General features: G+C 39.3%; 1 protein-coding gene and 2 pseudogenes across 3 annotated transcripts in view; 1 reads left to right on the top strand and 2 right to left on the bottom strand.

Moving 5' to 3' along the window:
- KIF23 (kinesin family member 23) overlaps positions 1-12,886 on the top strand; it is a 48,695-nt gene that overhangs the window by 20,164 nt on the left and 15,645 nt on the right. Inside the window, exons 4-10 of the mRNA XM_081101531.1 lie at positions 3,875-3,980; positions 4,422-4,558; positions 4,764-4,873; positions 5,309-5,479; positions 8,489-8,601; positions 8,942-9,063; positions 12,436-12,538. Of these exons, the coding sequence (XP_080957657.1) occupies positions 3,875-3,980; positions 4,422-4,558; positions 4,764-4,873; positions 5,309-5,479; positions 8,489-8,601; positions 8,942-9,063; positions 12,436-12,538 (862 nt within the window). The remainder of the gene's footprint in view (positions 1-3,874; positions 3,981-4,421; positions 4,559-4,763; positions 4,874-5,308; positions 5,480-8,488; positions 8,602-8,941; positions 9,064-12,435; positions 12,539-12,886) is intronic.
- On the bottom strand, positions 2,468-3,743 carry LOC308527218 (large ribosomal subunit protein uL22-like; annotated as a pseudogene). The gene is made up of 2 exons: positions 3,698-3,743; positions 2,468-2,995 (listed from the first exon to the last, which is right to left on the bottom strand). The product of its transcript is annotated as a large ribosomal subunit protein uL22-like (transcript).
- On the bottom strand, positions 11,300-11,770 carry LOC308526425 (large ribosomal subunit protein uL23-like; annotated as a pseudogene). Its single transcript has one exon. The product of its transcript is annotated as a large ribosomal subunit protein uL23-like (transcript).

Here is a 12,886-nt window from a genome sequence, read left to right as displayed (position 1 = left end):
ATGGGAGTTCCATTTTCAGTTTTTTAAGGAAACTCCATACTGTCTTCCATAGTGGCTGCACCAGTCTGCATTCCCACCAGCAGTGCACAAGTGTTCCTTTTTCTCCACATCCTCTCCAGCTCTTGTCGTTTGTTGATTTGTTGATGATAGCCAGTCTGACAGGTGTGAGATGGTACCTCATTGTTGTTTTGATTTGCATCTCTCGGATGATTAGTGACTTTGAGCATGTTTTCATATGTCTCTTGGCTTTCTGAATGTCCTCTTTTGAAAGGTGTCTATTTAGGTCCTTTGCCCATTTTTTGATTGGATTGTTTATCTTCCTTTTGTTGAGTTGTATGAGTTCCCTATAAATTTTGGAGATTAGGCCCTTATCAGATATGACATTGGCAAATATGTTTTCCCACACAGTGGGTTTTCTCATTGTTTTGTTGATGGTTTCTTTCGCTGTGCAGAAGCTTTTTATTTTGATGTAGTCCCATTTGTTCATTTTCTCTTTAGTTTCAAGTGCCCTAGGAGCTGTATCAGTGAAGAAATTGCTTCGGCATATGTCTGAGATTTTGTTGCCTTTGGATTCTTCTAGAATTTTTATGGTTTCCTGTCGTACATTTAAGTCCTTTATCCATTTTGAGTTTATTTTTGTGTATGGTGTAAGTTGGTGGTCTAGTTTCATTTTCTTGCATATATCTGTCCAATTTTCCCAACACCATTTATTGAAGAGACTATCTTGGCTCCATTGTATGTTCTTGCCTCCTTTGTCAAATATTAATTGAGCATATTGGTTCGGGCCAATTTCTGGGCTCTCTATTCTATTCCATTGATCTATATGCCTATTCTTGTGCCAGTACCAGGCAGTTTTGAGAACAGTGGCTTTGTAATACAACTTGATATCTGGTATTGAGATCCCACCTACTTTGGTTCCCTTTAGCATTTCTTGCATTGCTGGTTTGGTAGTGATAAACTCCCTTAGCCTTTTTTTTTTTTGTCTTCGAAGCTCCTGCTTTCCCCTTCAATTTTGATTGATAGTCTTTCTGGATAGAGTATTCTAACTCACTAATTTGGTCCTCTGCTGCTTCTAGTCTACTGTTGAAACCTTCCATGATGTTTTTGATTATAGCTATATCACCTTTGATTTCTTCCTGATTTTTGCATAGGTTGTTGATTTTTCTCGTCCATCTGGTGTATGAACTCTACGACCATTATGCTGAATTCTTTTTCTGTCATGTTGCATGCCTCTGTGTCACTTATTTCTTTTCTTGGCAATGCCTCTTTTTCTTTCCTCTGGGGATTGTTTTGTCTCCGCATTCTAACTATCACCAGAAGGTTCAAATGCTGAGTTGCGGAGGCCTGGGCCATGTGCAGTGGGAGCTTCATGCCACCTGGGTGTCATTGAAGAGCTCCAACACCAAGACGTGTGACTCCCATGGGTTGGTGGGAGCCATGCTCGCCCAGGATCAGAGTCACCAGTGCTCAGTGCGGCCTCGTGCGTGCACCTCGTGCCTGCGCCACGCCGAAAAAAGAGACCCCACTGGCATGTGCCTAAAATCAGAGTCCCCTAGCGCATGCCAAGAGTCAGAGTCCCCTTGTGCCCGTGTCGAGAATCAAGTATCAGAGTCTCTGTTGCTTGGTGCGGCCTCGCGCCGAGAATCGGTCTCTGTATGCGCATGCGCCAAGAATTGGTGTCACTGGCTCTTAGTGTGCATGCACTGGGAATCAGGGATCCCAGGCGTGTGCGATGAGAAACAGAGTCAAGTCACTAGTGCTCAGTGCTTCCTCTCACGCAGAGAATCGGGATCCCTGGTCTGCTTGGGGGACCGGGTTGCACAGCCACCCTGTGTTAGCAGGAGGTCCACTCTTGTGCTGTGGGAGACAGACTTCCTTGTGCACTTGCCCAGAATCAAAGTCAGGTGGCACTGCCACCCTTTGTGGGCGTGGGTTCTGGTCACATGATTGCGTGCTGCGTGAAGCAGATTCCCAGTGTCTGCGCGCCCAGGCTCAAATTCAGGTAGCAGAGCTGCCCTGTGTGGGCAGAAGGCTTGCTTGCGCGGGGCGGGTCTAGCAGTCCCTATGGTACTACAGCAAGCCTGCAGGGAGGGGGATGGGCTCTCAGAAATCTGCAGCCAGGATGTCTGGATTCTTGGTGTCTGTGGGTCTGCAGCTGTGGTCGCAGGTCTTTGTTCCTAGTGGCTGTAGCATGCCGGTTTGCATCTGAGACCAGAATCTAGGATTCTAGTCCCAAGCAGTTCTGTTTCTCAAGATGGTTTGGTCTCTGTGCCTGCACTGGCCACCCCCGGAGTGTCCACGGTGGTAGCGGGGTTTCACCATCTAAGACTGCCCAGTTTGGCAGCCCCTTGGAAGACCTGCAGCATCTAACTGTCCCTAGCTCGCTCACATACACACCACACGTCCACACACTCCTCTATCGCTCCCTCACTCTCTCACACACTCTCCCTCCCCACCTTCTTGCTGGTCACCATCTTTTCTCTCCAGAGAATTGGGATATCTTTTTCTTCTGTGCAACCTTCTCCTCTGGTTTAGGAATAATCTCCTCTTTTTCATTAAGGATCATCTCAATGTGGCAGGGAGAGCTCATGTGGGTTAATCCGCCCATGAGCTCTTAAGTTCTGCACCACATCTTGGGAGCTTTGTTCACCTAGATGTGCTCATTGACCAGAGAATCTAAATCTAAATTCTTAAGTTCAGCATTGCTCTCTGCATTTTTAAGATGTGCAGCAAAAATTCAGCACTCTTTGGGCCACCAACCCTGTATCCAGTCCCACTGTTTCTCCTGGGCACACCTACCAACACCATCATTGTAACGACAGAATGGCACACTACTTCTGTAAAGTGACATCCTTCAGATACTTGGTGTCTTTTCGAATATGCATACCCTTAATGGCTTGCACAGTTTCACAGGTATTCTTAAAGTGAACATGAAGATTTGAGCCTCTTGATTTGCGTGATTTTGTGGGGTTTTCTGGGTCAAGTGAAAAGCAAACTATTTTCAGAGGTCACCTCCAGCCACTTTGGGGATCCAATCTAATTTTCCAAGTATAAGTTTGGTAATATTTTTGGCAATATGGTTATACTTTATAATAATTAATTTTTGAAAGAGATTTGATAATTGAATCAAAGATCACAATTAATTTAAAATTTATTTTATATAAAAACTCATGGGTTTTTATATACAGTTTATATTTACAGTTCACTGCTGGCTTTTTTAAAAAAAACAGTACATCAAAATACTTAGCTCTATGCTGTTATGCCATTTAAAATTGCACCTTTATGAGAAAAAATAGAAAGTGGTAAAATGAGGTAATAAATATTTGGATTTTTGTATAGTGACTGAATCATTTTAATACCTTTTGATCTTCTTGGTCATTTAATTAAAACAAAGTCAGCCTTAGTCTGTGAAGCATTAGTGGGTTTAAGATTTTTCTACATTCTCTTCAGTAGTTATAAATGTAAATATTTAACATTTATAATTGGTATACTTAGGTAGGTCATGACTTTTTTAAAAAAAATTGTTGATTTTTAGAAAGAGAGGGAGGGAGAGAAAGAGAGAGAGAAACATTGATTGGCTGCCTCCTGTGTGCCTTCTACCAGGGATCTAGCCCAAAACCCGGGCACGTGCCCTGACCGGGAATTAAACTGGTAACCTTTCGATGCATGGGATGATGCCCAATCAACAGAGCCTCACCAGCCAGGGCAGGATTTCTTTTCAGGATTCCAGGTTTAAAAACCATTTGTACTTTTTCTTTGTGCATCTAGATCTTAGATGTTCATAAAGAAACATCTGAATGGGTTTAATTATGTATATCTAACCTAGATATAGTGGAATTCATTTATGTACTTTTATTTTTTTCCTTCTCCACAGACTCAGTATTCATTTAAACAAGTATTTGGCATTCATACCACCCAGAAGGAGCTCTTTGATGTTGTGGCTAATCCCTTGGTAGATGACCTCATTCATGGCAAAAATGGTATGATTCTTGGAGTTTTGTTGGATTTTCCTTTTTCTCCCCCTCTGATAAAACTTTTTTTGATATTTGTATATTTGATTTATGTTTGGCCTTGAATTCAGATTCGGTAGGTGGTGTTAAACCTGCTTTTTTGAGCTGGTTATTCTTATTTATTTATTTTTACTTTTTTTAGAGAGGAAGGGGGAGGGATAGAAAGATAGAAACATCAATGAGAGAGAAACATCACTGATTGGCTGTCTCATGCATGACCCCTATTGAGGATCGGGCATGGCCCTGATCGGGAATCTAACCAGTGACCTCTTGGTTCATGGGTTGACACTCAAGCACTGAGCCACACTGGTCAGGCGCTGAGCTGGTTAATTTTAAGTGTTTTTTAATACAATGAGTACTACAAGTGGAGGACTTTTGTGATATAACCCAGTGTGACATGCTCTGTTGCAGGTCTCCTTTTCACATATGGTGTGACGGGAAGTGGGAAGACTCACACCATGACTGGTTCCCCAGGGGAAGGAGGGCTACTTCCTCGTTGTCTGGACATGATCTTTAACAGTGTAGGGTCCTTTCAGGCTAAAAGATATGTAAGTACAATTCTTTTATGTTGTAACAGTTTCACTTGACACAGGGACCAAGATACTTGTGGATACAGTAGCATTATGGGAGAACTAATTGGATACATTTTGAAACCTTAAATATGTTTAAATAAATTTCTCAGTTCTCAAATATGTTTCTTACAATGTAAGTCAAGATCTCAAAATCATGATCTGACTTTTGCCCCCACTTCAGGTTTTTAAATCTAATGATAGGAATAGCATGGATATACAGTGTGAAGTTGATGCCTTATTAGAACGGCAGAAAAGAGAGGCCATACCCAACCCAAAGACCCCTTCTAGCAAGTAAGTAATTGCATTTGTCTACAATGCTGGCCTGAAGGGCACGCTGCCTGATGGTTTCCTCAGGCATAGGGAATGATGCACATGAAATAGAGATTGTCTGACAAGTTGACATTAGTGAGATCAAAGATGAGGAATGTTCTTAAGTAACTTTATTGGCTCAGATGTTCTCTTTGTTTATGAGCACACTGTCCTTGAATCCCTGCTTAGAGAAGGTGCCACTCTGAGTGGGAGAGGGTGTAAAAGCCTGTGCTGTTTACCTGGGAGGACATGGGAGTATTGTTGGCTGATGGTGAGTGAATAAAGTTCTTAGTGCATTTCTGCTTGTAAGGCAGGACATTTGTGCTATATCTTTTAGCTTCCTCTTGGGATCATTCATGTTTGATATTAATTCACACTGTGGAAAATTAGACTTTCTGGCTTTTTCCCCTTTTTCAGAAGACAAATAGATCCAGAGTTCGCAGATATGATAAATGTTCAAGAATTTTGCAAAGCAGAAGAAGTTGATGAGGATAGTGTCTATGGCGTATTTGTCTCTTATATTGAAATATATAATAATTACATATATGATCTACTGGAAGAGGTGCCGTTTGATCCCATAAAACCTAAGTAAGTAGTGAAGATAGTCCCTGCTTAGCTGCTTAATCTTGGGGCAGTCACTCACCTCAGTGAGCCTTAAATAGGAGTAATGCTTATTTTTGTTTTGAAAATGAAATATAACTGTGTATCATGGAACTGGTGCTTGATGATTCATTTTTTTTTTAAATATATTTTATTGATTTTTTACAGAGAGGAAGGGAGAGAGATAGAGAGTTAGAAACATCTATGAGAGAGAAACATCGACAGCTGCCTCCGGCACATCTCTTACTGGGGATGTGCCTGCAACTCAGGTACATGCCCTTGACCGGAATCGAATCCGGGACCCTTCAGTCCACAGACCGACGCTCTATCCACTGAGCCAAACCGGTTTCGGCTTGATGATTCATTTTATTATTATCTAGGTATATAGATGTGTTGGGGACCTAGTGGGTTAAAGCATCTAAGGAGGAGACCTGACATTATTTTTAAAAACTCTTGTCCCTAAGCTGTATTTTAAGGAGGAACTTAATTGGATAAGGAATTGTCACTATCCATGTGCCCTGAGGCTGCCTTTCAAAAAAAATAAAAGTGACACTGAGTGTTGGGAGTTTGAAGCCATTTTAACCATTTGTCTTGGTGATCTCTACAGAATGGAACCTAAAGCTGTTGTCTGTACAACTAATATTCACAGACCTTCCCTCACTGATTAATATAAAATGACATCTCTATTGTCATTCTTCCAGAGTTAAAAGACCACTCCCTGTCCTTGAGTCTTGCCCTCTGAGAATGAAGACCAATTACAACCTTACATCACAAACAATGAATCTGCATTTATGCCAGAGCTAACTCTGGAATCCCATATCTAATATTAATATCTTGTTCTTGAGTTTATGGTTTTGTTCTTAAGCTAAATGCTTGTCTTCAACTAGAGGCCTGGTGCATGAAATTCATGCATGGGTAGGGTCCCTAGGCCTGGCCTGTGATCAGGGCCAATTGGGGCCTTCCAGCTGCCTGCCAGGGCCTCCCTTCCCCTGCTGTCAGCCAGAGCCTTCCTTTGTTCTGCGCCACCCCCTGGTTGTCAGCACATGTCATAGCGAGCAGTCAAACTCCCAAGGGGACACTTTGCATGTTAGCCTTTTATATATATAGATGCCCTCTTCATTAGGGCCTTTTAGGACATCATATAAAGATGTGTGTCATATATTTAACTTTTGTGTGTATGTCTAATCCAACATTATTGGAGAAAGAGTTGAATTTAGGAAACCATCATACTGAGAACACTTGTCAGTATATCCACTTTTACTTACATTAAACAGTGTATACACTAATTACTTTCCCATTTGTTTCAAAGTGTCAGTTCTGGCCCTAGCCGGTTTGGCTTAGTGGATAGAGCGTTGGCCTATGGACTAAGGGTTCCAGGTTCGATTCTGGCCAAGGGCACAGGCCCAGGTTGCGTGCTCAATCCCCAGTAGGGGGTGTGCAGGAGGCAGCCAATCTGATTCTCATCATTGATGTTTCTATCTCTCCCTCTCCTTTTTTCTCTAAAATCAATAAAAATGTTTAATTAAAAAAAAAAACACAAAGTGTCAGTTCTGCATACCCATTTCCCTAAACTTTTGTGATGTTATTCACTACTAACAGTCAGTTTCATGTCTGCACATGTGCCAAGTTTTTGTTTGTCCTAAATAAGGTTATTTTCATAGGAGCCTTTTATCTTGATTTTATTTCATTACACAAAAGGACTGACAAATATGACTTGTGTGCCTTCCTTGTAATATTTCTTGTAACTCGAATAAACTCACAAGGTGCTTATTTGGCACTGAGTTCAGTTTTAATTTGTTTAGGTGGTGTATTACCTGCTTTCTTTAACTGATTAATGTTTAGTGTGTGTGTGTGTGTGTGTGTGTGTGTGTGTTTTTAAATATATTTTTATTGATTTTTTACAGAGAGGAAGGGAGAGAGATAGAGAGCCAGAAACATCGATGAGAGAGAAACATCGATCAGCTGCCTCCTGCACATCTCCCACTGGGGATGTGCCCGCAACCCAGGTCCATGCCCTTGACCGGAATCAAACCCAGGACCTTTCAGTCCGCAGGCCGACGCTCTATCCACTGAGCCAAACCGGTTTCGGCATGTGTGTGTGTGTGTTTTTAATACAATGTAGAAATATTGCATTGGAGGATTTTTAAGATACAACTCATTGTGACTCACATACTGTGGACTGAACGTGTTACTCTGAGACGGCTGCTGTAGAAACAGTAACTTATACCTTGTTCCTTTGGTAGGTGGAACAGTTGCGGCACACCCATGAGGAACACAGACTTTGTGTATGTGATTGTGTTGACTTTTTTCTTCTTCTTCTTTTTATAAGGAGAAGGGTGCAGATATACTAGTGCTTGGCATCTGTGGAGTGTTTGTACGTAGGTGGTTTTTCATTGGCACTTTGCTGTCTGCTACCAATGAGCCCCTCCTTGCTTCCTGAAAAATATCAGCCATTTAGTGGGTGATGGTGGCTGATAAATGTTTTTATCTCCACCACTCACAAGACTGAGGCCAAACAAGCAGTGCCCCTTCCCACCTTATCATACAGACTAAAACTTGACCAGCCACTTTGGAAGGATTGCCACTCCTGGTATATACCAAACTCTCTCTGAATTTTTTTTTTTTTTTTCTGACCTTGAGGTCAGAATCAGCTCTATCTATTGATCTTTCAAATTTAGGGAAATACTAAATTTTGATGCTTAACTTGTGCATGTAATGTTGCTATAATACTACTATGATCTCTAATTGTTTAGTGTTATATCGTGTACTTTGTTAGAACAAATTAGAGCAAAACTTTTAAAACAAAATAAGTTTTTATAACTAATCTTGACTGTATATCCTTAAAGTTAACTGTTTAATATTTTTCTGGGTTCTTGCTTAGGTTTATTCCCATTATAACAATGGATGTTATGTTGCCTGGCATTTTAGATAACTCGACTTATTAATAACTCTATAACGCACAATTTAGCAAACTTGTATATTTTTTCTTTCCCATAGACCTCTACAATCTAAATTGCTTCGTGAAGACAAGAATCATAATATGTATGTTGCAGGATGTACAGAAGTAGAAGTAAAATCTACTGAAGAGGCTTTTGAAGTTTTCTGGAAAGGTTAGCATTAAAATTAGAAAACTATAAAATGATAAATATATTTGACCAGCAGTACTTTTTGGTTTAGTAGAAAGTGTGTATAGCCCTAGCCAGTGTGGCTCAGTTGGTTGAATATCATTCCTCTGCACCAAAAGGTTGCCAGTTCGATTCCTGGTCAGGGCACACGATTATGGGCTCGATCCCCAGTAGGGGCATGCAGGAGGCAGCCGATCACTGTTTTCTTTCCCTCTTCCTTGCTCTCTCTCTGAAAATCAATTTAAAAAGAAAGACGAAAGAAAGCATATATAATGCAATGGCTGAGTTCAGATTTGGGCAATTATTTTTTTTCCTGTCATTATAGGCCAGAAAAAGAGACGTATTGCTAACACACATTTGAATCGTGAGTCCAGCCGTTCCCATAGTGTATTCAATATTAAATTAGTTCAAGCTCCACTGGATGCAGATGGAGACAATGTCTTACAGGTAAGTTGTAGTGTATCAAATTTTTAAACTGAATACTTAATTTTTGGAATTAGAATTAAATCGGAGGTTTTGTTGCAATGAAGATTGCTCACAGTGATGGCAAACCTATGACACGCATGTCAGAGGTGACACGCGAACTCATTTTTTTGGTTGATTTTTCTTTGTTAAATGGCATTTAAATATATAAAATAAATATCAAAAATATAAATCTTTGTTTTACTATGGTTGCAAATACCAAAAAATTTCTATATGTGACACGGCACCAGAGTTAAGTTAGGGTTTTTCAAAATGCTGACACGCTGAGCTCAAAAGGTTCGCCATCACTGCTAGAACAAAGATTTTAACCGGTGTGCCACAGAAATTTTTTTTTAGTTTATTAAAATGTAATTTAAAACTTATTTTTACCAATACATATATTAATTTTTTAAATTTTACCAGCTGTTAAAGCATTTGCAGAAATCACACATCTTGCTTCTGCTTTATTGCACAAGGTCTATAAGAAAATATTAATTTTTAACTAGAAAACATAAAAATGCTTTCAGTGCAGAAGAGACCATCTGATTTTTAAGGAGACCATCTGAGTTTTTATATATGTCTGCCCAAAAAGTAACAGACTTTCACACGATACCAAGCTGGACAGATGTTTCGGCAGATCCAGTACAAAGCACTGTGTAATCCAGCCCAAGATTCTTAATCCAAACTGTATCATTCTTCATTACAAATCTAGATGCTACTCAAGGTGGTTTCTTATACTTAAAAAAGTTGAGCCCTTGCCAGGTAGCCCAGTTGGTTAGAGCATCATCTCTATACACCAGAGGTGGGGAACCTTTTTTCTGTCAAGGGCCTTTTGGATATTTATAACATTCTTCGGCCACACAAAATTATCAGCTTAAAAATTAGCCTGCTATATTTGGTCAAACACATAATTAACTCATCCCTAATGCCTTGGCAGGGCCAGACAAATGATTTTGCAGGTCTTATATGGCCCATGGGGCAGATGTTCCCCACCGCTGCTATACACCAAGGTTGTGGGTTTGATCCCGGTCAGGGCACATGCAAGAATCAACCAGTGAATACATAATGGATGGAACAGCAAAATGATGTTTCTCTCTCTCCTTTCCTTCCTTCCCTCCTCCCCTCCCCTTCCTCTGTTTCTCTCTAAAAATCAAATTTTTTAAAAAAAGTTGTATATTTTATTGTGAGTATTCTGATTATCTTACATATTAAAAATAATGCTTCCAACTTAGTAGCCATTTGCAAGTTTTTTTCCTCCATGCAGATTATCTCTGGCAACTGTTTTTAATGACTATTAAATGATCTTTATGCTGATTAAAAACATCAAGTTAAATACACATTTAAAATCTAGGTCTTTAATTTTTAAAATAGAAAATCAGTTTATAAATTTGTGTCATAAAAATTAGTGTCAAGACCATCAAGATGGCCTTCAGTTATTTTATTTTGGTTGGTTCTCCCCGCAAGAATTTTTAAAACAAGTAACACCTGACCATTTAGTAGGCGCACTGACCTATTTTCCCTTAGATTGTCAAATTGAAAAAAATGACAGCCAACACAATAGCCATCTAGTGTGAATGAATCAAAATTATACTTTTTTTTGTCAGATAGGCAAAAAATATATTTTGTGGTGTGCCACAGAATTTTAGTAACTAGTTTATGTGTGCCATGAAATGAAAAAAGTTGAAAATCGCTCCTCTAGGATTAATAATATATGTAGGTGTTGGTTTTAATTATTCTGTTAGATGTGCAGTTTTGGAAAACTAACCTGGATTTTTGCTATGAAAAAGGTTTACAAATATTTATAAATAAGAATTTGTGATCCATTGTTTTACCTTTAAAGACTCATTTTGTATGTGGAAATTCAGTTAATGGTTTTAAACTGTCAGCAATTAACTTTCCAGGGTAGGATTAGTTCAGGAGATGTCCAATTCTAAATGGTTCTTCTCTTGGCTGACCTATTGGTCACTGTTTATTGCAGGGACTGTCGCACTACAAGGCTTACATCAATTAGTAACCACACTTGAGCCCAAATATAAATTATTTAATAACTTTAAGTTAGTAAAGTGTAATTCTATTCAAAATACATTATGAAATTGTGGTATCACGAAAGTTTCCAGGTGGCAGGAAGAAATGGTACAGCATGGTACTGAAGGATTCGAATTTTTTTTTTTTTTTTACAGTGTAAAATTTTTATATTTAGAATTAGGCAGCTGGACTCAGTTTAGATTATTCCAATTTTTTTGGCAACATCCAAAGCATCATAGTCAGGAGCCAGTCGAACATAAGCCTTCTTCTCGCCATCAGGCCTGATGAGGGTGTTGACCTTGGCCACGTCAATGTCATAGAGCTTCTTCACAGCCAGTTGGATCTGGTGCTTGTTGGCCTTGACATCCACAATGAACACCAGTGTATTATTGTCTTCTATCATCTTCATGGCTGACTCGGTAGTCAGGGGGGATTTGATGATGGCTTAGTGGTCACGCTTGTTTCTCCTGGGTGCGCTCTTCCGAGGGTATTTAAGCTGCCTCCAGAGCCTTAGTGTCTTCGGCCATCAGAAGGTGGGTGACATGCGGATCTTCTTTTTTGTGTGGCTGTGGACGCCTTTCAACACTGCTTTCTTTGGCTTCAAACCCTTTGCTTTGACTTCGGCTTTGGGAGGGGCAGGGGCTTCCTTCTTAGCTTTCGGAGCCATCTTGGTGAAAAAGCCAGGATTTGAATTTTGATTTCCTTTTAATGCCCTGGCTATTTGACCTTACTGTAATAAACTCCTCATATAAAGTTCTTAATCCTGTGTTTGGCTTATAGTCAACACTTGATAAATGTTAGCTAGAAAATGGTTATAAATCAAGCTTCCATATACACTTGATTTCCTTTAAATCACATCTAACATTACAATGTCAGTTATGTACCTCTTGACTTTCATTTCTTACAAAAATTATTAGCATATTATGAAATTATTAGATCACAATGTTATTAAAATATCTGATTATAAAAAATTTTAGGCTAGCCCTATTCTAGCCTCACTTATTTAGCTTATATTTATTGAGCTCCTGCTGAGAGCTAGGCACTGTGTAAGGTTCTGGAGATAGTCATTACAAGGCAGAGTCCCTTCATGGAGCTTACAGCATAATGTAGAAGACCAGACAATGGGCAAGTAATCATTAATGTCATGAGTATATTTAGCATATGCTTTTAGCAAACTTTTCCCCCAAAAGTTGTGTCCTTTGCCCCTACTAGTACATTTTGTATTGTGCAAATATTATATTCATAATAATTTGTTAATTAAATATGTTTAAAGAACATTGTAAACCACTTATAGCTCATGTTACGTTATTGACATTATGATCTTCTCTTCAGGAAAAAGAACAAATCACTATAAGCCAGTTGTCCTTGGTGGATCTTGCTGGAAGTGAAAGAACTAACCGGACAAAAGCAGAAGGGAACCGATTACGTGAAGCTGGTGAGTAAAAACATACTACTTATCTATTGCTACACCTTTTAAAAGCTTGCAATGCCAATTTATCACCTGCTTATTGATGGGCGATTGAGGCTTAATTGTCTTAAGTTTCATAATTTAGAGGCTAAATTTATTGGTTAGTGCTGTTGCTTTAGTTATACTGATTTAGTATCAATCTGTTACATTACACTGATTTGTTTAATAAAGAGCATGGAAAACTGACTAAAATAAATACAAGTTATATTCATATTGAAAGGATTTGTTATATCTATTGCTGGTATTGCCAGTACCTGGGTCCTTAAAGCGAAGTCATTTAACAGTTACTTGAGCATTCATATTGGTAAAAATTGG

Source organism: Myotis nattereri (genome assembly GCF_964212035.1).
Source record: "Myotis nattereri genome assembly, chromosome: 1".
Taxonomy (NCBI): Eukaryota; Metazoa; Chordata; class Mammalia; order Chiroptera; family Vespertilionidae; genus Myotis; species Myotis nattereri.
Note: the sequence above shows the minus strand (reverse complement) of the source record. Positions and strands in the feature narration are given on the sequence as shown.